We start from the raw sequence: 24,750 nt of genomic DNA, 5'->3' as shown, positions 1-24,750 counted from the left end.
CCCACACCGCCCTCTGGGTGGCTGCCACAGGCGAGGCCACGGCCTCAGACTCCTCCTCGCCGCAACTGAGGCCGGGCTGCTCCTCTGCCGCCAGTCTCGCCAATGAGCCGGTGAAGCGGATTTGCAACGTGCTACATCATCAACGTCCACCAGGGTCTTGCGATCCCAATTAAAAACGCCCAAGACAGTCACTCAAACATGCTCCGTCGTGGCGAAACCGTACTCACGTCCAGGCAGCAGCACAGCCGCACGCAATAAGTTTAACTCCATCGCTATCAAGGAACTCGCTGACGGGATAGTCTGACGAAACTTGATGTTCTTAGTGTCCAGCAGTGACTTGCGATCACAAGGAGGATGAACAAATCTATCTTTGACTGGCCGCCACGTTCGAGTGTGCCATCATCTTACTGATGTAGTGCCAGGGGAAGGACACTAGACCTGTTTTGGCGGTAGGTGAATTGCAGTGGGTCGAAATTGTCAGCACGGCTCGAGTTAATGTGTGTCGTAACCAGTGGTAGATGTCAAGGCAGGGTACCCTGCTTTTCTTGGGTGCCGGGATGATAGTGGTCCTCCTAAAGTCCTCGTTTATTGTCATTTAGAAATGCACGCATTAAAAAATGATACAACGTTCCTCCAGAAAGATATCACAGAAACACAAGACACAAGGGGGGCGTGGAATGAAACATGGTGGTGAGGTATGTGGGTGGCTCTGGATGTAACCAGGAGTGAGAAGAAACAAAAATGGGAGGACTGGGGAGGATTTGAAGGAGAGAGGGAAGCATAGAGGATGCAAGTTACCCAAAACTGGAAAAGACACTTCCTAGCACCGGAGGGTAGATCGTTCAGGCAGAATACAAAGCATTTCTCTTCTCAGTTCAAAGTAAATTTATTATCAACAGACAGATACGGCCAAAGACAGACTGCAGAGCTCTGTGGCATTCACGGACCTGGCCTCAAGCCGCAGGGTCGTCTGTTTACCTCCCAGGAGAGAGGCGTCACAGCTGGTGTGCTCCACCAGGGGCAGTGTGGTGCGGCGTCCGGGTTGGATTTGGTGCTGCCCCCCAGTGTCCGCTCGGCAGAAAGCAGGCAGTATTGCAGCCGATGCAGATTTCTGCAGCATCCACGGACTCGGTACGGACTTTTTTTTTTGTGTGGCTGTAGTTTACTGACATCTTACATGCGCTTACTATCTTGTACACGCAAGGTGTGTGCTTTGTGCTGTGGGATCTGTCCCTACTGGTTTCCATTCTCGCAGCAACGGTCTCTTGTTTGGCTGTATTCACAGGTATTTGGTTGAATGTGTTGGGCCTCACTCTGACAGGGAAGGAAGCCGAGGACGGGCAGGTCATTCTGCTAGTAGGAGGGGGAAGCTGAAGTGGTATGTAAGAGGGATCCCAGGACGGCCATGGGCACTGGCGTTCGGCAAACCCACTCACCTAATCGGCACTTGGTCCCACGATGGAGCGTTGGATGAGAACTCCGAGGGTCTGAACAACAAAGTTAAAAAGATCAGTAGCAGGCTGGGAGAGGGTGAAGTCAGTGGACATTCGCGGGCTGGGTCTTGTGTGTGTATGTGTGTGTGTGTGTTTTTTACAGATACAGGAACAGGCCCTTCCGAGCTGCGCTGCCACCATTTAACCCTAGCCCGCCTGATCACGGGACAATTTAACAACGACCGATTAACTTACCAACAGTTACATCTTTGGACTGTGGGAGGGAAAGCAGAGCACCCGGGGGAAACCCACGCATTCCACACGAAGGATGCACCGACTCCGAGGAGGAGGCCGGGATTGAACTCTGATGGCCCCAGCTGTAATAGCGTCGCGCCAACTGCTAACGTTACCACGGTGCCCTGGCGTGGGTTCGGGAATGAAGTCCGTGGAGAGCAGCATGAAAGGGGAAACTGGAGCAATCACCTTGGCAGGAGGTAGCGAAGACTTCAGGAGAAGTGCGGAATGAGGGAGGGAGCGGATGGAAAATTTTGGTCCGGGTGGAGATCCGTCGTGGATATGCAGGTAAGCTGGGATGATCCAGGACATCGATGTGGACCAGAGCCCTCCCCCCCCCGATGACCCCATGAATAGCCACCTCAAGAGCTGACCCCTAAAGCTGGGAGAAGAGTTGGCCCACACGTCCCAGAAACAACTCCCCCTCCGGACCACCGTCGAGGTTCTCCCAAAGTCCTCCAGAGGCCACCTGAAAACCATGGGCCACCTTTTGCGCTCAAGTAGATTGTGCAAAATGAAACATTATGAGAAAAATAAGCCCTATGTTTTTTCTTCTTTCCCGCAAGCAACCCACAAAACGCCGGCGGAACGCAGAAGGGCAGCATCTGCGGAGGGAAACGTCTGCCTGCGTTTGGCCGGTCCTCCTCTCCCTCTCGCTAGCTGCCGTCAGAGGAAAGTGCAGGAGTCCTGGGATCCACATGGCAAGAATTGACTGGAGAGGCCGAGGACTCGTTTTGGGGGACTTTGGAGTTAACGTTGCACGTGTTTCTGGATTTTAGTTACTCTTCGTTATTGAATGGTTTGACTGGGACGGTTGGATAAAGGAAGGCCCCTTGCTCTGCAGTGGCTAGCGGAGTGGTACTGAACGGAACTAAACTCAGAATCAGGTTTAATATCACCAGCATATGTTGTGAAATTTGCTAACTTAGTGGCAGCAGTATAATGCAATACATGATAATATTGACAAAAGTATTGGAGAAGAGAAGATGATGACGCGAGGGCAGCGCGAGCAGCCTCTCCGGTAAGTGATATTTGTATTTGTTAAATAGGGGCCGTGCACAATTCTGATTTGATGGAGACGGACGTGAGAAGCACGGAGGAATATCTGGTGAAACTTCTGAAATGCCTGTTTCACTGCCGCTGCTACTGTGCGATCGAGAATCTCCGGAGGGGAAGGCCCCAAATCCTCGGCTTTGCCTGCTGCTGGCGACCGGGGCTGGGGTCGAGGCGTTCAGCAGAGATGGTGCTCGATGCTCGGTGTCGGGGGGCTGGTCGGAGGCTCAAAGTTTTCGGACAGAGTCAAGAGTCGGCTGTGGTCGGGTGCTTCCAGGGTGCTGCATCGGCAAGTTTGCAGCGCTGGAGGTTCATGGTAGGGAGAGTTTTTCTTCCTTCTACCGTCTGCCTGGGATGATGGGACTTTCGAGACTTTGAGACTTTTTTTAAAAAGTTCCTGTGGTCTGTTCTTTATCAAATTACGGTATTGCTTTGCACTATTGTAACTATATGTTATAATTATGTGGTTTTGTCAGTTTTAGTCTTGGTCTGTCATGTGTTTCTGTGATATCATTCTGGAGGAACATTGTATCATTTCTTAATGCATGCATTACTAAATGACAATAAACGAGGACTGAGTGTCCTCATAATCTAATCTAAATAAGTAAATCAATTACAGAAAGTATATACATTATATTAAATAGATTAAGTCCAAAAACAGAAATAATAATAAAAGAAGTAGTGAGGTAGTGTTCGCGGGTTCAATGCCCATTCAGAAATCTGATGGCAGAGGGGAAGAAGCTGTTCCTGAAATGCTGAGGGTGTGTCTTCAGGCTCCTGTACCTCCTCCCTGATGGCAACAGTGAGAAGAGATCTGAGTACTACTGGACTCTTGGTGTGATGTTCGATGTTCTATGCGTTGTCCATTTGCTTTTTGCCATTTGTGCAATTTGTACTTTTTTTGTGTGTCAGGTGTTTGAGGCTTTCTTGAACGGGTTCCGTGGAGTTTCTTTGTTTCATGGCTGCCTGTGGGAGGACAAATCTCAGAGCTGTATTCTGTACACATGCTTTGATCATGAATGTACTTTGATCCTTTAAAGAGCCAATGTTTTGGGCTGAAACCCTTCATAAGAACATAAGAAACAGGAGCAGGAGTCGGCCATCTGGCCCGTTGAGCCTGCTCCACCATTCAATAAGATCATGGCTGATCTGCCCATGGACTCACCTCCACCTACCTGCCTTTTCCCCATAACCCTTAATTCCCTCACTAGGCAAAAATCTATCCAACCTTGTCTTAAATATAATCACTGAGGTAGTCTCCACTGCTTCACTGGGCAGAGAATTCTACAGATTCACCACTCTCTGGGAAAAGCAGATCCTCCTCATCTCGGTCCTACGTTTATTCCCCTGAATCTTGAGGCTGTGTCCCCTAGTTCTAGTCTCGTCTACCAGCGGAAACAACTTTCCTGCCTCTATCTTATCTATCCCTTTCATAATTTTATATGTTTCTATAAGGTCTCCTCTCATCCTTCTGAATTCCAGTGAGTACAGTCCCAGGCGACTCAATCTCTCCTCATAGTCTAACCCCCTCACTTCTGGAATCAACCTGGTGAACCTCCTCTGCACTGCCTCCAAAGCCAGAATATCCTTCCTCGAGTACGGAGACCAGAACTGCACACAGTGCTCCAGATGCGGCCTCACCAGTACCCTGTACAGTTGCAGCATGAGCTCCCTGCTCTTGAATTCAATCCCTCTAGCAATGAAGGCCAAAATCCCAATTAGCCCGCTGCACCTGCAAACCAACTTTTTGTGATTCATGCACAAGCACTCCCAAGTCCCTCTGCACAGCAGCCTGCTGCAATCTTTTCCCAGTTAAATAATAATCTGCTCTTTCATTTTTCCTTCTAAAGTAGATGACCTCGCACTTACCAACATTGTACTTCATCTGCCAGACCCTTGCCCACTCACTTAACCTATCTATATCTCTCTGCAGACTCTCCATATCCTCTGAACAATTTGGTTTTTCACCCAGTTTAGTGTCGTCAGCAAACTTAGATACACTACACTTGGTCCCCTCTTCCAGATCATTGATGCATCAGGACTGGAAAGGAAGGGGTGCAAATAGAAGCCAGAATAGGGTGGTGGGGAGAAGGGAATATCCTGATGCAGGATCTCAGCCCAAAACAACCTTTTCCTTCCCCTCCATAGATGCTGCCTGACTTGCCCAGTTCCCCAAGTGTTTGGTGTATGCTTTGCTCGATTTCCAGCAGCTGCTGAATCTCTGTTTCCACAACTCCTCTGCTGCCTTGTATAACCGATGCTGCGCCTGTGTTGTTACCAAAAGCAAGATTGTCATTTAACCTCTTCCTCGCCGCACTTGCAAACAGGATGATAAACTGAACTCAACCTCTGGAATTTCAGGAGAGTGTCTGATAGGGCATATTCCAGAGTTAGGGTACCTCGCAAATATTTACTTCAGCAGCAACCAATCTTCAGGCGTGAATATGGATTGTAGATTGAATTTAAAGTGCAGCCCTGAACAATAATTTTCCTGGAGCTGTGGGCTGGAGTTGATTGTAAACCAGCCAATGCTGATTAACATTCATTTAGGGTGGCTGGAGTGTGGGTGCAAAGAAGGAAGTGTATGAAACTGTATGTAATTCAAAGGAAGCACTGTAGATACATTGCTGGCTGGGGTGATATACTGCGTCCGGTGCTCCCGCTGTGGCCTTCTATATATTGGCGAGACCCAACGCAGACTGGGAGATCATTTCGCTGAACACCTACGCTCTGTCTGCCAGACAAAGCAGGATCTTCCAGTGGCCACGCATTTTAATTCCACATCCCATTCCCATTCTGATATGTCTGTCCACGGCCTCCTCTACTGTAAAGATGAAGCCACACTCAGGTTGGAGGAACAACACCTTATATTCCGTCTGGGTAGCCTCCAACCTGACGGCATGAACATTGACTTCTCAAACTTCCGCTAATGCCCCACCTCCCCCTCGTACCACATCCATTATTTATTTATATACACACATTCTTTTTCTCTTTCTCCTTTTTCTCCTTCTGTCCCTCTCACTATACCCCTTGCCCATCCTCTGGATTTTCTCCCCCTCCCCCTTTTCCTTCTCCCTGGGCCTCCTGTCCCATGATCCTCTCATATCCCTTTTGCCTATCACCTGTCCAGCTCTTGGCTCCATCCCTCCCCCTCCTGTCTTCTCCTGTCATTTTGGATCCCCCCCCTCCCCCTCCCGCTTTCAAATCTCTTACTCACTCTTCCTTCAGTTAGTCCTGACGAAGGGTCTCGGCCTGAAACGTCGACTGCACCTCTTCCTAGAGATGCTGCCTGGCCTGCTGCGTTCACCAGCAACTTTGATGTGTGTTGCTTGAATTTCCAGCATCTGCAGATTTCTTCGTGTTTGCATAAGTATATTGTTTTTTTTGATCTTCAGCATACAAAAAGGTCACGTAATATTGCGTTGACACATCATGTGAAGAGAGACATGAGAACATTTCGTTACAACTGGAAAGCTGGAAGGAAAAAGAAGCAAAGACAGACAGAGAATGAAAATGATAGATGTAATAACATCATGGTTAGAAACAGGGGAGGCAACAACTACAATTCGGAGGGTCAGGGACCGTGATGGATGGAGAGACATGATCGCCAATGCCGAATGGCAAGGCACCTGAATGAATATTGGGATGGGCGGCCTCTTCCACTAAGAGTTTCCCAACACAATGCCTGCAGCTCGTCTTTGGGAATCCTGCAGCTTTAGTGTCTCTCTGGCACCTCTGTTCACGTCATGATGCTGTCCAGCAGCCCTGTTTGTAACCCAGAGCCCAGGACCCAAACCTTCAGCTGGGGTGTGCAGTGCTGGGGTCTTCAGGATGACGCGTAACCCACCTGTGGTAAGTGTGAACGCACACGCGCACACACACATGCACACACACGCCTATGGTCAGAAGCAGCTCCCAGAAAAACCACTAAAAGCCATTTTATTGTTTTTAAATTAGTTTAAACTCAGGAGCAGAGTAAAATTTAATTATTTACATAATTCTGGCACATACAGGCAGAAAAAAAAACAGATTTGAGCTTAACATTCTTTTTAAAAAGAACTCCAATAATCCGGCAAGCTCAGGACTTTGGTGCTGACAGACTGGCAGGCTTTCCAGACCATTTAATATGGTTTCATTTCATGAAAATATATTACACGATGGCTTAATAAATTTTCCAATGAACCCAAGGAAACTACCTGATGAGTCAGACGCCAAACTATCGAGACTTCGCTGCTGGACTTGTTGGGGTTTTACTGGGAGTCACCAGGAACTTTTGAATTACAATAACCAGTCCATTCAACAACTCTCTGGTTTGCCAGTCCCCAGGCTCAGAGTTCTGTCCCTGTTCTCTCTCCCTCTGCCACCCCTGACCCAACTCCCTCAACAGAGCCATGCCCAGCCTCTCCATAAATAGGTGTGGCGGGCTGCACTTGGGAAAAAAAGATGGCAACACCAGCACACGCTGCCCGCAGTGTGTAAGAGAAAGGTGCCAAGGCAGCCCGCCGGGATTCTGCGAAAACCCCACGTAGGTGACCGTACGGCACCGTAAACTAACGCTGTGAGGGCAGGCAGGCAGGTACCTCCAAACGAGGGAGGGGCGGAGAGGAGGGGAGAGTCTAGAGACAGAGGGAAGCAGCTTCTCCAAGAGTTAAACTCTCCCAGTCCCAATAAATTTCAATGCCAAACCAGCTCCCCAGCCAACCAGCACCACTATCAGCCCTTCTCCCAGTATCCTGTGGGAAACTTTCTCAAGTCAGTGCCCCAGGGTTATGCAGTTGACCAAGGAAGGGGCTACCCACAGAGGGAACTTTTCACTCCAGCATAAGCTGCCAAAGGAGAAACAGAGGCCAATTAATTACCCAACTGAGAGGGGCAGGCGCACTAGGGTCAGTAATAGTCTTCCTCACTGCCGTGTGCCATAACCAAAGCATGCAGGACAAAAAAACATACATTAATAGTAGAACATGTAAGTGGCACGCATAATTAACATTCATACAATAACATTAATACAAAAGTTAAAAGTTAGGCATTCGATGTGGGGTATTGAGAGATGCGGGGGGGGAGGGGAGCTGCAGCAAAGACTGGGCCTCAAGCCTCGGGCTTGCCTGCTGCTGCAGACCAGGTGGAGAGGCGAGGAAGCGCTGCAGCGTGGGCGAGCTCAGCTGGGGCCCGGCCTCACCTGTCAGTGCTGCCCCCTCGTGTTCGAGCGGTGGAATGACAGGCTGGATTGCGTGCATCCGTACACTGCCGGGAGACTGTACCATCAGTTACTGGGAATTGCCGCTCAGGGTCTTGGACTATACATGTTTTTTTAAACCACCCCCCCCCTTGATATTTCGAATTATGTTACTCGCTATTTTTGAATGTTTGCCTGCTATTTTGCACCTTGGCCCCAGGGGAAAGCTGCCTTGCTCAGATGTATCTACGTATGGCTTGTGTGATAACTAAACTTGACTTGATTTGAAGAGGCCTGGGCTCTGAGTTCGTGAGCAGGAGGGATTGAGGACCCTAGCGAGGGCCAGGTAGTCTTCAGCTTTGATAAAGGTCGCAGAGGAAGGCTGGAGGCAGCGAGAGTGAAAGAGAAGACGAAGAAGAAGAGAAGGAAATAGAGAAAAGGGAAACTATGGAATGACGGTGAAAGAAGGGGCAGGGGTGGAGACCTCGTACAGGATGGTTGGTGATCCGTTACACTGCACATTAATGCTTCCCAGTACCTCCCCACCCCACCCGCCCACATGGACTGGCTCTACAAGGCCTCTATCCACACCCACAGCACCACACTCGCGCCCGGAACCTCCTTTTCAAAAGCAACGAGGATGTAACAGTGAAAAGAATTGACAGCAAAAAGAGAGAGGCTGCTCAGCCCGACCCCTCCGTGCTGGGGCTACGCTCCCAACCCGCGGCCGACCTGGGCGCAGGCTTCAGCCTGCAAAACAAGGCCCGCCAGCTGCCTTCGGACCTCGGCAGGGGGAAAAAATCCGAGCCCAGCGGCAATCAAAGTTCAAGGTGCTGGCCAGTGGAAGACACAGTCTCCCCTCCGCCTCCCGCCCACAAAAACGGGAATGTTTTACTTCCAAACTGAACAACTGGAGAATTGGAAAAGGGGTGTAAAGAGTGCTGGAGGGTCTGCCCTCCCTCCCCCACCTCAGCATTATGGAAAAGGACTGGGGAGTACTGAGGGGTGAGCAAAGCTGTCCAGCAGCCTCTCCACCAACCTCGGAAACCAGTCGGCATCACATCAAATCTCTCGCAAGTGCAGGGGCTCCCCGCCTCATCCAACCAGCAGATCCATCACACTCTCTATATCGGCAAAGTCTGTTCGCCCGCTGGGCGCCCGGCTGGAGGATCGGTCGCAGGGGGCTTTGGCCAGCGGGCAGGGAGGGAAGGCGGCCACCGGCGCTGGCATTGGCTTGATCGGCTCCCAGAGCGCAGCGGAAAGGGCCGGCTGGGTGTCGTACATGGAGGTGTCAATGTCCTCGAAGATGGCGTCCAGGGAGCCGTCGACCAGGAAGGCGTCCGATTCGGTGATCTCGAAGGTGGCGAAGATGGAGTCGAGGGGCCGGGAGCCGGGCGAGCCAGGCCTCGGGGGCTGCAGCTGGTCGTCCTCCGCGGAGGCCTGCTCCCGCGCCGGGCTGAGGCCCTGCGCGTAGTCCAGGTCCTGCAGGATGCTGGAGATGGCGGAGGAGAGCGAGGAGTCGTTGCCCGAGAGGAGGCCCAGGTCGGCCTGGGCCGGGTTGTTGTTCTGGTCCACGCCCTCGGGCTTCGGCGCGGCCTGGGCCGGGGGCTGGAGCTGGGGGGCGGAGCCGGCCACCGGCGGCAATCCCTCGGCCTGCAGGCGCCGCAGGGCGTTGGCGATCAGCACGGACCGTCGCAGGTTGCACTCGGCCACGGCGCAGCTCTGGTGCAGCTTGAGCAGCGACAGGTCCAACAGCGAGTCGCACTGGAAGGCCAGCAGCGTAGCCGGGGCAGCATCGTCCTCGCCTCGTTTACGTTTCAGCCCTTTCCCCGGGGTAAACCTAAGCAGAACAGTAGAGAAGGAATATCAGACTGATCCCCGAAACTTCTGAGTAACTCTAGGCAAGAGCACAGTAACAGTAAGCGGTGTGACTCTGGAAAAGTCCGTTGCTAGGGGAAAACTTTTAAACCGCATGAAAACTTCTATGTTATCTTTACAAAATTTAAGTTGCAAATTCATTTACTTTAGGGCGGCAATGAAGGTTTGTTTCACCGCTGTTTCTGTAACAATTGTTCTTTGACCAATCGGGTTTGCTCGCCTGAGTTGGCCCCCCGAACCTGGAGGGCCAGTGGACCACTCTTAGTCTGGCCTCTGCCCTTTGACCTGTGTGGCATGGGTGACCCTACAAGGCCCTGACTCCAGCCAACATCGCACTCCGGGTCATTGAGGCACGCAAGCCCCCAAACCCTGCGACACGGTTGTAGTCCTCATGGAGGTTAAGTTTTAAAGATGCAATAACTTAAATCTGGTATGCCTGAAGTTACATTAAAGTTTTAAAAATATGCTTTAAATTACATCTGCAACTTTAAGTTACACCAGGATGGAGGTACAGAAACATTAGGTCCCACACCAGCAGGTCCAGGAACAGCTATTACCATCCAACCATCAGGCTCGTGAACCAGCCTGGATAACATCACTCACCTCAACACTGAACTGATTCCACAACCTACGGACTCACTTTCAAGGACTCTGCAACTCATGTTAGTTATTTAGTTAGCTAGTTAGTTTTATTTACACAGACTGCCTTCTTCTGCACTTTGGTTGTTTTGTCAGTCTTTGTGTATGTAGTTTTTCATTGACTGTTGTATTTCTCTGTTCTATCATGAATGCCTGCAGGGAAACGAATCTCGGGGTAGTATACGGTACTTTGATAATAAATCTACTTTGAACTTTGGTGGGTTGAAATTGATTGTTTTTTTTACGCAGACGCACCGCGGCTCGGTACGGAAACTGCTCTGCCTGTGACCAGAGGAAACTGCAGACATTTGTGGACACAGGTCCAGTCCATCAGAGAAACCAGCAAACCCGCCACAGACTCTGTCTGCACTCCCCACTTTCTTCAGAAAGTGGCCAACGTTATCAAGGACTTCCCCTGCCCAGGCCATTCCTCCTTCTCCGTCCTCCCGTTATTTAGACCAGGGGTCCCCAGCCCTTTATGCAAAAATTCTACTTTTAGAAGAATGAGAGATCTTGTAGAAACTTATAAACTTATGAAAGGGATAGATAAGGGCAGGAAAGTTGTTTCCACTGGTAAGTGAGAGTAAGAACCAGGGGTACACAGCCTCAAGATTTGGGGGAGTAGATTTAGGACGGAGATGAGGAGGAACTGCTTTTCCCAGAGAGTGGTGAATCTGTGGAATTCTCTGCCCAATGAAGCAGTGGAGGCTACCTCAGTAAATATATTTCAGACAAGGTTGGGTAGCTTTTTGCCTAGTGGGGGAATTAAGGGTTATGGGGAAAAGGCAGGTAGGTGGAGATGAGTCCATGGCCAGATCAGCCATGATTTTACTGAATGGCGGAGGAGGCTCGACGAGCTGGATGACGGACTCCTGCTCCTATTTCTTTTATAGAACACAGAATAGTACAGCACAGTACAGGCCCTTCGGCCCACAATGTCGTGCCGACCCTCAAACCCTGCCTCCCATATAACCCCCCCACCTTAAATTCCTCCATATACCTGTCTAGTAGTCTCTCAAATTTCACTAGTGTATCTGCCTCCACCACTGACTCAGGCAGTGCATTCATAGTCATACTTTATTAATCCCGGGAGAAATTGGTTTGACGCACCAACCATTCTCTGAGTAAAACACCTTCCTCTAACATCCCCCTTGAACTTCCCACCCCTTACCTTAAAGCCATGTCCTCTTGTATTGAGCAGTGGTGCCCTGGGGAAGAGGTGCTGTCTATCCACTCTATCTATTCCTCTTATTATCTTGTACAGCTCCATCATGTCTCCTCTCATCCTCCTTCTCTCCAGAGAGTAAAGCCCTAGCTCCTATGCTATGGACCAAGGGGCCGGTGGACCCAGGTTGGGGACCCCTGATCCAGACGGTGGAGATGATGACGACATGTACCACCAGGCTCATGGTGGCACCATCCTGTTATCAGACCTTTGGATGGACCTCTCTTACGCCAAAGAATGAACCCTGGATCTCCCAGTCTATCTTCAAACCAAGTTCAAGGTTAATTATCATTCAACCATACATGAACACAGCCGAATGAAACAGTGTTCCTCTGGGATCAAGATGCAAAACACACACAGCACATTCAAAATATCAAGCAAAAAAAAAGCCCAAGTCCCTGATTGACATGTCCAGCAAAATTGATGGTCATAGAAAAGTACAGCACAGAAACAGGCCCTTTGGCCCATCTAGTCCCTACTCCCATCAACCTGCACTGACCGTAGCTCTCCATGCTGCTACCATCCATGCACCTCTCCAAACTTCTCTTCAACGTTGAAATCAAGCTCGCATCCACCACTTGTCCCACACTCTCGCCACCCTCTGAGCGAAGAAGTTTCCCCTCATGTTCCCCTCAAACTTTCCACCTTTCACCCTTAATCCACGACCTCCGGTTGTAGTCCCAACCAGTTGGTTGAGTTCCTGCCAATCCAGCTTGTCATTCCACCGATTAAACACCAGAGGGCGGCACCAATGGGAGAGGCCAGTTCCCAACTTGATGTAAACCTCGTATTTCATTTATCTACCTGCACTGAAATTTCTCTGTAATACAGGGTTGCCAACTTTCTCACTCTCAAATAAGGGACAAAAGTAGCAGTCAAAATACGGGACACTTGTGTTTACCCCGAGAAAGACTGCCATGACCATGAAGCCTTGCGTGGGCACCTGTGGGATTAAGTGGCCATCTCCTGTATGAACACGTTGCTAAGTGTGTATCTCTGCCTGTTCAGGACTGCTTTCTCTTGTCTCTTCACATTCTGCCTCATCGCATGCTCATGGCCCCATCAGCACTGCACGAGAGGGGTACAGGATTCTGAGCAGCTGCAGGTTGTGCTCAGAGGCTCCTGGACCAGCCACCAGTGTCTGAATATTCAAACAGGCTCTGAAAGTTGGGATTTGCTACCAGTGTAAACGTGGTACATATTACTATTACTAATATTTACATATTACTATTTAATTATTTATGGTTTTATCACTATTTAATTATTTATGGTGCAACTGTAACGAAAACCAATTCCCCCCCGTGATCAATAAAGTATGACTATGACTATGTGTAACTCTGAAAAGTTATAAATAGAAAACGTTAAAGTCAATTAGGTGTTTGTATCATTGAGACTGTAATTCATGAAAGAAAGAAACACGGGGAAGAGGGAGGAAGAGGGAGGAAGAGGGAGGAAGAGGGAGGAAGAGGGAGGAAGAGGGAGGAAGAGGGAGGAAGAGGGAGGAAGAGGGAGGAAGAGGGAGGAAGAGGGAGGAAGAGGGAGGAAGAGGGAGGAAGAGGGAGGAAGAGGGAGGAAGAGGGAGGAAGAGGGAGGAAGAGGGAGGAAGAGGGAGGAAGAGGGAGGAAGAGGGAGGAAGAGGGAGGAAGAGGGAGGAAGAGGGAGGAAGAGGGAGGAAGAGGGAGGAAGAGGGAGGAAGAGGGAGGAAGAGGGAGGAAGAGGGAGGAAGTTTGTTTCTCCAAATGGAGGTTGGTGACAAGTGGTGTGTCACAGGAGATCGTGTTGGGCCCTTGTTGTTCAAGGTTCAAAGTAATTTTACTATCAAAGTATATATTTCTTACATATACTACCCTGAGATTCATTTTCTTACAAGCATTTGCAGTAGAAAAAAGAAATACAATGGAAAAACTACACACAAACACTATAAAAGGCAAACTGTGCAAATATAAAAATGGACGGACAGCAAACAGAGAACATGAATCGAAGAGTCCTTGAAAGTGACTCCCTAGGTTGTGGAATCAGTTTGGTGTTGAGCTAAATGACGTTATCTACACTGGTTCAGGAGCCTGATGGCTGATGAGTAAAAACTGTTCCTGAACATGGTGGTGTGGGGTTAAAGGAGACCGTACCTCCTAACCAAAGTTGCCTGTTTTTATTTTTATATTTTTTTTCCCACGTGGCCTGAAAATTATCGGACACTTTAAATGCTTAACTGTCCAGGAAATTCCATCTGCACAACAACAAAGGCTACGTGCGTGGAAGCATTTCAGTCACTGCGCAGCCGCGCAGCTTAGAGGGAACAGTGTTCATACCCAACTGTATCAGCGAGAAGAGGAGAATTTGTTATTTGTATAAATGATTTGGAAGCAAATGCTAAAGACTATCAGCAAGCATGCAGGTGACACACAAAATACCCATGACTGTCTGGTTAGGCATAGCTCAAGTGCCATCTATAAATTTGCTGATGATACAACCATTGTTGGCAGAATCTCAGATTGGTGACCAAACGGCAAGCTATACCAGCTAGTGGAGTGGTGTTGCAGTAAGACCAGAGAGCTGATTGTGGACTTCAGGAAGGGCAAGACAAGGGAACACACACCAATCCTCATAGAGGGATCAGAAGTGGAGAGAGTGAGCAGTTTCAAGTTCCTGGGTGTCAAGATCTCTGAGGATCTAACCTGGTCCCAACATATCGATGCAATTATAAAGAAAGCAAGACGGTGGTTATATTTCATTAGGAGTTTGAGGAGATTTGGTTTGACACCTAAAACACTTGAAAGCTTCTACACATGTACCATAGAGAGCATTCTGACTGTCTGTATCACTGTCTGGTATTTGGGGGGGGGGGGGGGGTTGCTATTGCATAAGAATCAGAATCAGTATCACCAGCATGTGACGTGAAATTTGTTAACTTAGCAGCAGCAGTTCAATGCAATACATAATCTAGCACAGAGAGAGAGAGAGAGAAAAAAAATAAATAAAACGTAATAAGTAAACAAACAAGTAAATCAATTACTTACATTGAATAGATTATTACAAAAATGTGCAAAAACAGAAATACTGTATATTAAAAAAGTGAGGTAGTATCCAAAGCTTCAAAGTCCATTTAGGAATTGGATGACAGAGGGGAAGAAGCTGTTCCTGAATCACTGAATGTGTGACTTCAGGCTTCTGTACCTCCCACCTGATGGTAACAGTGAGAAAAGGGCATGCCCTGGGTGCTGGAGGTCCTTAATAATGGACGCTGCCTTTCTGAGACACCACTCCCTGAAGACGTCCTGGGTACTAGAAGCTACAGAAAGTCGTAAAATTAGTCAGCTCCATCATGGGTACTAGCCTACATAGTATCCAAGGAGCGGTGTCTCAGAAAGGCAGCGTCCATCATTGAGGAGCCCCATCACCCAGGACATGCCCTCTTCTCACTGTTACCATCAAGTAGGAGGTACAGAAGCCTGAAGGCTCACACTCAGCGATTCAGGAACAGCTTCTTCCCCTCTGCCATCCGATTTCTGAATGAACATTGAACCATTTTTGTTATTATTGTTTTTGCACGACTTTTAATTGAACCATTTAATATACATACACTTACTGTAATTGATTATTTGCGTCTTTTCCTACATTACCATGTACTGCGTCGTGCTGCTGCCACCAAGTTAACAAATTTCACGGCATATGCCAGTGATTTTAAACCGGATTCTAAAATTAGGCATGGTTGATTGTAAAGAATGTTAACGTAGTTTGCGGGAGGATTTTGATGAATTGAGAGGCGGCAAATGGATTTCAATACAGACAAGTGCGAGGTGACGCACTTTGGAAAGTCAGACTAGTGTAGGGCTTATTCCGTGAATGGTGGGAGACCAGGGAGTGTAATTGAACAGGGGGACTTGGGAGTAGAAGTGACAGAGGGACTTAGGAGTGCATAGTTGATTGAAAAGAGCATCACAGATAGACAGGGTGGTGAACGGGGTGTAGCACACTGGTCTTTATCACTCAGGGTGTTTAGTATAAGAGAGGGGGCATTATGTTGCAGTTCTAAAGTTGTTGGTGAGCCAAAGAAAAGTTTATTATCAGAGTATATACATGTCACCACATACAACCCTGAGATTTTTTTTCTTGCGGGTATAAACTTAGAAAATTTATAGAACAGTAACTGTAAACAGGATCAATGGACAGCCATCTGTGCAAATGCAAATATAAATAATTAGCAATAAATAATGAGAGCGTGAAATAACAAGATAAAGTCCTTAGAGTGAGATCATCGGTTCTGGGAACACCAGTGTAGTTATCCTCTTTTATTCAAGAGCCTGATGGTTGAGGGGTAGTAACTGTTCTTGAACCTGGTGGTGTGAGTCCTGAGGCTCTTGTACCTTCTACTTGATGGCAGCAGCGAGAAAAGAGCATGGCCTGGGTGGTGGGGATTCCTGATGATGGATTCTGCTTTTCTACGGCAACGTTTCATGTAGATGTGCTCAATGGTTGGGAGGGTTTTGCCCGTGATGTACTGGGCTGAATCCACTACCTTTTGTAGGATTTTTCACTCGAAGGCATTAGTCCTCCCATACCAGACCGTAATGCAGCCAGTCAGCACAGTTTCCACCACAGATCTGAGGAAGTTTGCCAAGGTTTTTGATGACATGCACTAGGAGTGTACAGTTTTGGTCAGGATGAACTGGAAAGAGTTCAGAATTTGTGGAACAGTCCTTATCTTCCATAAAACGACACACGGAACTGTGGTAGCAGGAACAGATGAACAAGTGCCGAAGGCCATAATCTGGGGAAATCAAGGGCTATCACCAGCCCAGCTCAGCACTTCAGTGAAGTGGCCCCTACCCTTCGGTGTTTGAAGAGTTGAGCTGGGCTAGGACAGCCTTCATGATCTCCCCAGATTACGGTCTCGGTCAATGAAATGCACGCCATTGTTTTTTTGGCCCTTTGAGGTCTGGGGGCGGTTGTGCTCCTGATGGAACGGGAAGAGCCCAAATCCCCTGGTCAACTTCTCCTGGATCAGGGAAGGAGGCTGAGAACAGGGAGAATTATAGGCACAGGCAGTCAGAAACTCTGTGTCATGACTGCACTGAGTCACAGCATACAGTGGTGCTGGAAAGTTTGTGAACCCTGTAGAATTCTCTCCATTTCTGCATAAATATGACCACAAATATGATTAGATCTTCACACAAGTTCTGAAACCAGATAAAGAGAACCCAATTAAAGAAATAACACAAAAAAACATTTATTTATTGAGAAAAATGATCCAATATTACACGTATTGTTTGGAAAAAGTGCGTGAAGCTCTGGAGCAATGCCTTCTATAAATGCTATTTGGAGTCGGGTGTTCCAGTGAATGAGATGAGATTGGACGTGTGGACTGTAGAGTTGACCTACCCTATAAAAAAGACGCACAAAGTCAGATTGCTGACAGAGCCTGCTCTTCTCAAGAAAGATTGGTTTATTTACACCATGCCTCGATATAAACTACTTTTAGAGAACCTTAGAAGAACTATAGAGATGCATGAAGCTGGAAAAGGCTACAAAAGCATCTCCAAAGACACGAGTGTTCATTGGTCCACAGTCAGAGAAATTATCTACAAATGGAGGAAACTCAGTACTGTTGCTACTCTCCCTAGGAGTGGGCGTCTTGCAAAGGTCACACCAAGAGCACAATGTGCAATGCTGAAGGAGGTGAAAGAACCCAAGGGTAACAGCAAAAGACCTGCAGTCATCTCTAGAACTTGCTCAGGTCTCTGTTCATGTGTCCACTGTAAGAAAAACACTGAACAAGAATGGTGTTCATGGAAGGACACCACAGAGGAAACCACCACTCTCCAAAATTTAAAAATTGCTACACACCTCAAGTTTACAAAAGACTATCCGGATGTTCTACAAAGCTTCTGGGACAATGTTCTGCAGGCAGACGTGACTAAAGTTGAACTTTTTGGCAGAAACTAATATTGCTATGTTTAGAGGAAAAGGGCACTGCACACCAACACCAAATTCTCATCCCAACTGTGAAGCGTGGTGAAAGGAGCATCCTGGTTCGGGGCTGCTTTGCTGCCTCAGGGCCTGGATAGATTGCAATCGTTGAGGGAACAATGAATTCAAAATTGTATCAAGATAGTTACAGGAGAATGTCAGGGTAGCAATCATCACCAGGAGCTTAAGAGAAGCTGGATGATGCATCAAGACGATGATCCAAAAGACAAGAGTAAATCAACAACAGAATGGTTTAAGAAGAAGAAAAATTCATGTTTTTGAATGGCCCAGTCAAAGTCCTGACCTTAATCCTATAGAAATGTTGTGGGAGGACATGAAGTGAGCAGTTCATGCACGGAAACCCATAAACAACAAAGAGTTGAAGCAGTTTTGTAAGGAAGAATGGCCTGAAATTCCTCCAAGCCGATGTGCGGAACTGATTAAGTTATCAGAAAGTTATTGCTGTACAAGGGGGTCACACCAGTTACTGAAAGCGAAGGTTCACATACTTTTTCCCAACAAATACATGTAATATTGGATCATTTTTCTTAATAAACTAATGAACAAGTATAATGTTTTTGTGTTATTTATCTAACTGGGTTCTCTTTATCCAGTTTTAGGACCCACCTGACGGTCTGATCACAGTGGGGGTGGCAGAGAAGGAGTGCCAGGGCGAGGGGGCGGGTGCAGGCACACCCAGCCCCAAGATACCAGCCAAGGGTCACACGATTCCAAACAATTGGTTTATTGACCATCGCAGAATACTTAAGGGGAAATCTAAAGGGGAGCCAGCTCCTGCAATCAGAGTGTGGAACGAGCTGCCAGCGGAACTGGTGGATGTGGGATAAGTTTGGATAAGGTCCATGGATGAGAGGGGCATGGAGGGCTATGGCCGGGTGCACATAGATGAGACTGGGCCAGTACAGACCAGATGGGCTGAAGAGCCTGTTTCTGCGCTGTAGTGTGTCATATGACCCTGATTCTAAAGCCGGTGGGGGGGGGGGGGGTGGAGGTTGGGGGGAGTACAGGGTGTCAATCCCGCTGCTCTTCCAGGATCGTCCCATTTCCGAAGACCCGGTAGCTTTGGCAGAGCTGGTGGGGAGAGAAGAGGGGAGTGCTCCGGGAATAGAGAATACACACCGAGAGTCAGGTGCCCCCGCCCACTGACCCCTGACTCCAGCTTCACTCTGCAGGGGCACAGTCCCCAGGCCAGGCTCCCTCAACTCACCTGACGGCAGCCATCGACTCCACCCGAGCAATCCCTCTGCAAGTCCCTGCTCCTCGCGGCTGTTCTGCGGCCTGAAACACCAGGAGAGAGTTGGAGTTAGCTCACCCCCCTGGCTACGAAGCACAGAAATACCGCCAGTCAACCGGACTGCCGCGATTCGGCCCGTCGTTCACTTTGAGAGCACTGCAGCATACAAGCAAGGATTTAAACGCTTAAACTCCACGAGGCATTGGTCAGACTGCACTTGGAGTGTTCTGAGCAGCTTTGGGTCCATTGTCTAAGAAAGGATGTGCTGAGGATCCGGGGAGGGTTGATGAGAATGTTTCAGGGAATGAAGGGGTTAACGCTTGAGAAGCCTTCGATGGCTCTCGGCCTATATTCACTGGAGTTTAGAAGAATGAGGGGGATTTTCAATTGAATAGTGAATATTGAAAGGTCTAGATGGAGTGGACATGGAGAGGATGTTTCCAGTATCGGGAGAGTCTACGACTAGAGGGCACACAAGGACGTCCCTTTAGAACGGAGATGAGGAGGGATTTCTTCAGCTAGAGAGCGAAGAATCTGTGGAATTCTCTGCCACAGACGGCCGTGGAGGCCAAGTCACCGAGTATATTTAAAGTGGAGGTCAGTGGCTTCTTGATTAGTAAAGGTGTCAAAGATTACGGGGAGGATGGAATTGAGAGGGAAAGTAAATCAGCCATGAACGAATGGCAAGGAAGACCCGATGGGCCAAATGGTCTAATTTGGTCTAATTCTGCTCTCATATCTTACCTCATCTCGCCCTTGATTTATTTTACCCTCTCATGCGGGGGGGGGGGGCGCGTTTGTCCTTGTAAACGTTAAACCACAGGTCCCCTACTCCCAGGGTGTTGCAACCTCTTCCACACCCACTATCCGAGGGGGGAGGAGGAACCACTCGATAAGATCGTGCCGACCTGAATGCAGCCTCAGCTCTGCCCTCCTGTTACCCCCACCCCCGGCAACCATTCACCACCACACCCCCCACCCCCACCTTCCTGATGAAGAATAAACCCATCTCTGCCCTCAGGAGGTACAGAAGCCTGAAGGCACACTCTCAACAATTCAGCTTCTTCCCCTCTGCCACCCGATTCCTAAATGCACATTGAACCCTTGAACACTCCCACACATTTTTAATATATTATTTCTGTTTTTGCACAATTTTTAATCTATTCAGTATACATATACTGTAGTTGATTGATTTATTTATTTTTACTTTTTTCCTTCTAGATTACGTATTGCATTGAACTGCTGCTGCTAAATTCCACAACACATGCCGATGATAGTGAACCTGATTCTGAAAAGCTCAAGAGTCTCTGCTTCCACGACGCGCTGAGGAAGAGGCCTCCAACAACTTTGGCTCTCTGAAGGAATCTGCTTCATCCGTGTTGAATCGATGACTGCACTTACAAAGAGAGACCCAGAGTCACTGCTGTGAAATTTGCTCTCTTGTGACACAGCAGTGCAGTGCATTACATATAATATACTAACAGGGGTTCCCAAACTTTTTCATGCCACTTAAAGGCATCCGTTCGTCTTGCGAGACCATGGATCTGCGCCTGGAAAGTCTTCATTCTCCAGGGCACAGGCCTGGGCAAGGTTGTATGGAAGACCAGCAGTTGCCCATGCTGCAAGTCTCCCCTCTCCACGACACCGATGTTGTCCAAGGGAAGGGCATTAGGACCCATACAGCTTGGCACCGGTGTGGTCGCAGAGCAATGTGTGGTTAAGTGCCTTGCTCAAGGACACAACACGTTGCCTCGGCTGGGGCTCAAACTCACGACCTTCAGATCACTAGTCGAACGCCTTAACCACTTGGCCACGTGCCCACACATGCCACAGACGAATACAATTAAGCAAGGGGTCAGCGGACCCCAGATTGAGAATCCTTTGCAATAAAATATAACGAAAAGTATTAAAAAATTAAGTAAGTAGCGCAAAAGGAGAGGACAAATAGTGAGGTAGCGTCATGGGTTCATTGTCCATTCAGAAATCGGATAGCGGAGCGGAAGAAACCGTTCCGAAAACATAGAGTGTCCTCTGGGGGGGCATGCCTTGTGGGATCATAGAAATCTACAGCACATTTCAGGCCCTTCAGCCCACAATGTTGTGCCGACCATGCAACCTCGTCTAGAAACTGCCTAAAGTTTCCCTACCTCTATTTTCCTAAGCTCCATGTACCCATCTAATCTCTTAAAAGAGCCTCTTGTATCCGCCTCCACCACCGTCGCAGGCAGAGCATTCCATGCACCTACTACTGTGTGAAAAACTTCCCTTGTACTTGCTTCCAAGTACCTTAAAACTATGACCCCTCATGGAAGCCATTTCAGCCCTGGGAAAAAGCCTCTGGCTACCCACATGACCATAGTCATGACTTATTGATCCCGGGGGAAATTGGTTAAGACACAACACGCTGCCCTGGCCGAGACTCGAACCCACGACCTTCAGATCGTGAGCCCAACGCCCTAAACACACACATTGCCTCTAATCATCTTAGAAACATAGAAAATAGGTGGAGTAGGCCATTCGGCCCTTCGAGCCTGCACCGCCATTTATTATGATCATGGCTGATCATCCAACTCAGAACCCTGCACCAGCCTTCCCTCCATACCCTCTGATCCCCATAGCCACAAGGGCCATATCTAACTCCCTCTTAAATATAGCCAATGAACTGGCCTCAACTGTTTCTTGTAGCAGAGAATTCCACAGATTCACCACTCTCTGTGTGAAGAAGTTTTTCCTAATCTCTGTCCTAAAAGGCTTCCCCCTTATCCTCAAACTGTGACCCCTCGTTCTGGACTTCCCCAACATCGGGAACAATCTTCCTGCATCTAGCCTGTCCAATCCCTTTAGGATTTTATACGTTTCAATCAGATCCCCCCTCAATCTTCTAAATTCCAACAAGTACAAGCCTAGTACATCCAGTCTTTCTTCATATGGAAGTCCTGCCATCCCAGGAATCAATCTGGTGAGCCTTCTTTGTACTCGCTCTATGGCAAGGATGTCTTTCCTCAGATTAGGGGACCAAAACTGCACACAATACTCCAGGTGTGGTCTCACCAGGGCCTTGTACAACTGCAGTAGTACCTCCCTGCTCCTGTACTCGAATCCTCTCACTATAAGTGCCAGCATACCATTCGCCTTTTTCACCGCCTGCTGTAACAGCATGCCCACTTTCAATGACTGGTGTATAATGACACCCAGGTCTCATTGCACCTCCCCTTTTCCTAATCGGCCACCATTCAGATAATAATCTGTTTTCCTATTTTTGCCACCTCTTATACACCTCTATCAGGTCACCTCTCATCCCCTGTCACTCCAAGAAGAGAAGACCACATTCACTCAACTTCTTCTCATAAGGCACACTCCCCAATCCAGGCAACACAGCCCGTTGGGTGTCCCTGAACTTGATCGGCCCACCACGCCCCGAACCTCTGCCTGACCGTCTCCACCAAACCCCACCCCTTCCATGGTCCCCGTGATTTGGCATCAGGCACTGGGGCATGACCCACCCGCCAGATGCCCCACAACGTTTAGGCCCGTTGAAGGAAGTTGATCATTGTCGGCAAGATGTTAAACAGCTCTGATCCTAATGGATTGATTTTGGAAGTTATCAGCCGAGACCTCAAATTATTGCCTCCTCCTGGGTGACCCAGGCCCCCTACCTGATCATTCACACTCAGCGAGTTTCTCAACAGCTTCCAGGCCCCATCGAGACCCCCCTCCATTCTCCCACCCAGCCCCCACCAAACTCAACTCTATCCTGCCAACCCTCGTTGATCCCCCCCCCCCCACCAACAACTCTACCCAGCCGGCCCCCACTGGGCCACCCACATCCAGCTCAACCAATCTCCAGTCTACTCATGCAACCCTCCCTGACACCCCCACATCCAGTTCCCGCCAGCCTCCAATGTACCCAGCCAGCACCCATTGACTCTTCCATCTCCCCCCGCGACCCTTCATCTCTCCTTGGGTATCTGGCATGTCTTACGGATGCTCTGAACGGGTGGTATCACCAAGGGAACCTACATTGGGGTGGGATCTTCTTGCCCCATCATCTCCAAATCTGGGCAACAAAGGCAGACACCGAGGGGGAGCTGATATAGACCAGCTCTGGGGCTCGGACAGTTGGCACCATGTGGCGGGGATGTTAACCCATTCCTACCCCCCCCCAACACCTCTCATCATTCCCAGACTGGCCTTTCTCCTAACACAAACCCCCTCCCCTCCTCTCCTCCCCCCCCCCCGTTCACAGACAGCAGCAGCACAAAGTCCTTCTCCTCTACCCGCATATTTGCCCCTCCTACCCCTTCCCTCTCCTGCCAAACTAATCAGATGCATATCAGAGATGGATCAAGATACATACTCTGGGCAAGTGTAATGGGTTAAAGTTGGAACGGGTTAAAGTTACCCCTCCCCCCCCCACCTTCACTGTATGGATGGATGCTGTTCGATCTCCAGAGCTGGTCTCCCTCATCTCCCCCCTCAAAGTCCACCCAGAATGTGGAGAGGATGGGGCAGGAAGATCCTATCCCAGTGTAGGAGAGGTTCGCCCAGCCTTGGTGACACGGGGCACCCTTGGGAGATGGGAGACGGGTGCGTACCCCCACTCCCACCCCAGAAGGAACGTTGCCAGGGTAACTGGCTCACTCGAAGCCGGAAAGAGGTCCCAGCCGTCAAAAGGAGCAGGAAGACAGCCTGCCCCTCGAGAATTCGCAAGGCAACCCCCTCCCCGTCCCAAATCGCTGTCCAAACAACAAGCGGCAATTCTTCCAGAGGTTCAGGGTGGAGATAGAAGAGTCGGGGAGCCAGGGCCACGGGGTGAGACCGTGTCACTGAGAACATTAACGGCGCGGGGGTGGGGGGGGCAGGAGAGGCTGCCCACCGTCGCTTCCTCCGGCTCAGGACCGGCCCGCCGGCGTTTACCCCCCCAGCGCCCCCCGCCCTTACCTCGGCGTCAACCCATCCTCCTGCCCGCTGCCGAGCCGAGTGTCCTGGCCGCAGCTTCGCCCGGCTGGGAGGCAGCGGCAGCCGCTCTGAGTCACCTGATATACAGGAAAAAGCCGTCGCCACCCCCGTTTCAATCCGCACGCACACAACAGGGGAACAGAAACTGAAAGCTGACAGCAGCAACACACTGTCCAGAGATCCGAACCTCCCACTCCATAACCGGGGGGCTGTGCTTGGGGGGGGGGGTGCGATTTTGACACCCGGGTTTCACGGAACGAGATCCCCTCCCAAAGCAGGACGACACGCAGCCCCCACCGCAGCAAAAAGCGAACTCAGGTACCTGTCTGACCAGCTTCAGAGAGCAGGAACACCGACACCACCTCTGGCGAAGTCCCTGATTTTACACCGGGGAGAATTCAATCGAACTGCCCGAAGATGAAACTGGCTCCGAGGAAGCTACCCGGGCGACGGCAGTCCGTGAATTAACGTCCCCCGGGCCAGACTGGCATTCCAAGGGGGGCAGCCGGCTCGTAGCGGCCCTGAGGAGCAGCAGGGGATAGGAGGAAGTCGAGTGTGGGAGCGGAGGACGGAGCCCACGGACGAGTCAGGGCTGACTCATCCCGCATCGCGGCGAATGCAGAAGCCGGAGCCCGAGGACTTCTGATGATTCCTCGGGCCCGTCATGAGACTCCGGCGACAGGGGCGCCGATCAGCCCATGATCTCATCGAGCAAAAGTGTGACAACCTCGAGGGGCGGAATGGCCTCTTCCTGAATCTTCGGACCCAGCGGTGACAGAGCACGAAATGCGCAAGTCAGACGCCTGACCTGCTGACCCCAAACTCCACACACTCTTCTGCACAACCCCGGATAACTGGAGACTTCCTCCAG

General features: G+C 49.5%; 1 protein-coding gene across 1 annotated transcript; it reads right to left on the bottom strand.

Annotated features, from left to right (window-relative positions):
- Positions 1-6,702: 6,702 nt before the first annotated feature.
- LOC140204410 (SERTA domain-containing protein 1-like) lies at positions 6,703-24,487 on the bottom strand. The gene is made up of 4 exons (XM_072271131.1): positions 24,360-24,487; positions 23,862-24,093; positions 18,894-18,964; positions 6,703-9,796 (listed from the first exon to the last, which is right to left on the bottom strand). Exons 1-4 carry the CDS (start codon positions 24,485-24,487, stop codon positions 9,052-9,054), a joined length of 1,176 nt encoding a protein of 391 aa, XP_072127232.1. The 3' UTR covers positions 6,703-9,051.
- Between the last annotated feature and the right edge of the window lie 263 nt (positions 24,488-24,750).

This window comes from Mobula birostris, chromosome 10 (assembly GCF_030028105.1).
Source record: "Mobula birostris isolate sMobBir1 chromosome 10, sMobBir1.hap1, whole genome shotgun sequence".
NCBI lineage: Eukaryota > Metazoa > Chordata > Chondrichthyes > Myliobatiformes > Myliobatidae > Mobula > Mobula birostris.
Note: the sequence above shows the minus strand (reverse complement) of the source record. Positions and strands in the feature narration are given on the sequence as shown.

What these genes read in the sequence shown, in the direction of transcription:
- LOC140204410 (XM_072271131.1), bottom strand. Translation starts at nt 24,487, where the DNA reads ATGCGGGATGAGTCAGCCCTGACTCGTCCGTGGGCTCCGTCCTCCGCT. An exon ending in GAGGATGGGTTGACGCCGAG is followed by an intron (nt 18,965 to 23,861) that starts GTAAGGGCGGGG and finishes CTGGTGTTTCAG; the next exon opens with GCCGCAGAACAGCCGCGAGG. An exon ending in GAGTCGATGGCTGCCGTCAG is followed by an intron (nt 9,797 to 18,893) that starts GTGAGTTGAGGG and finishes TGTTCTGCTTAG; the next exon opens with GTTTACCCCGGGGAAAGGGC.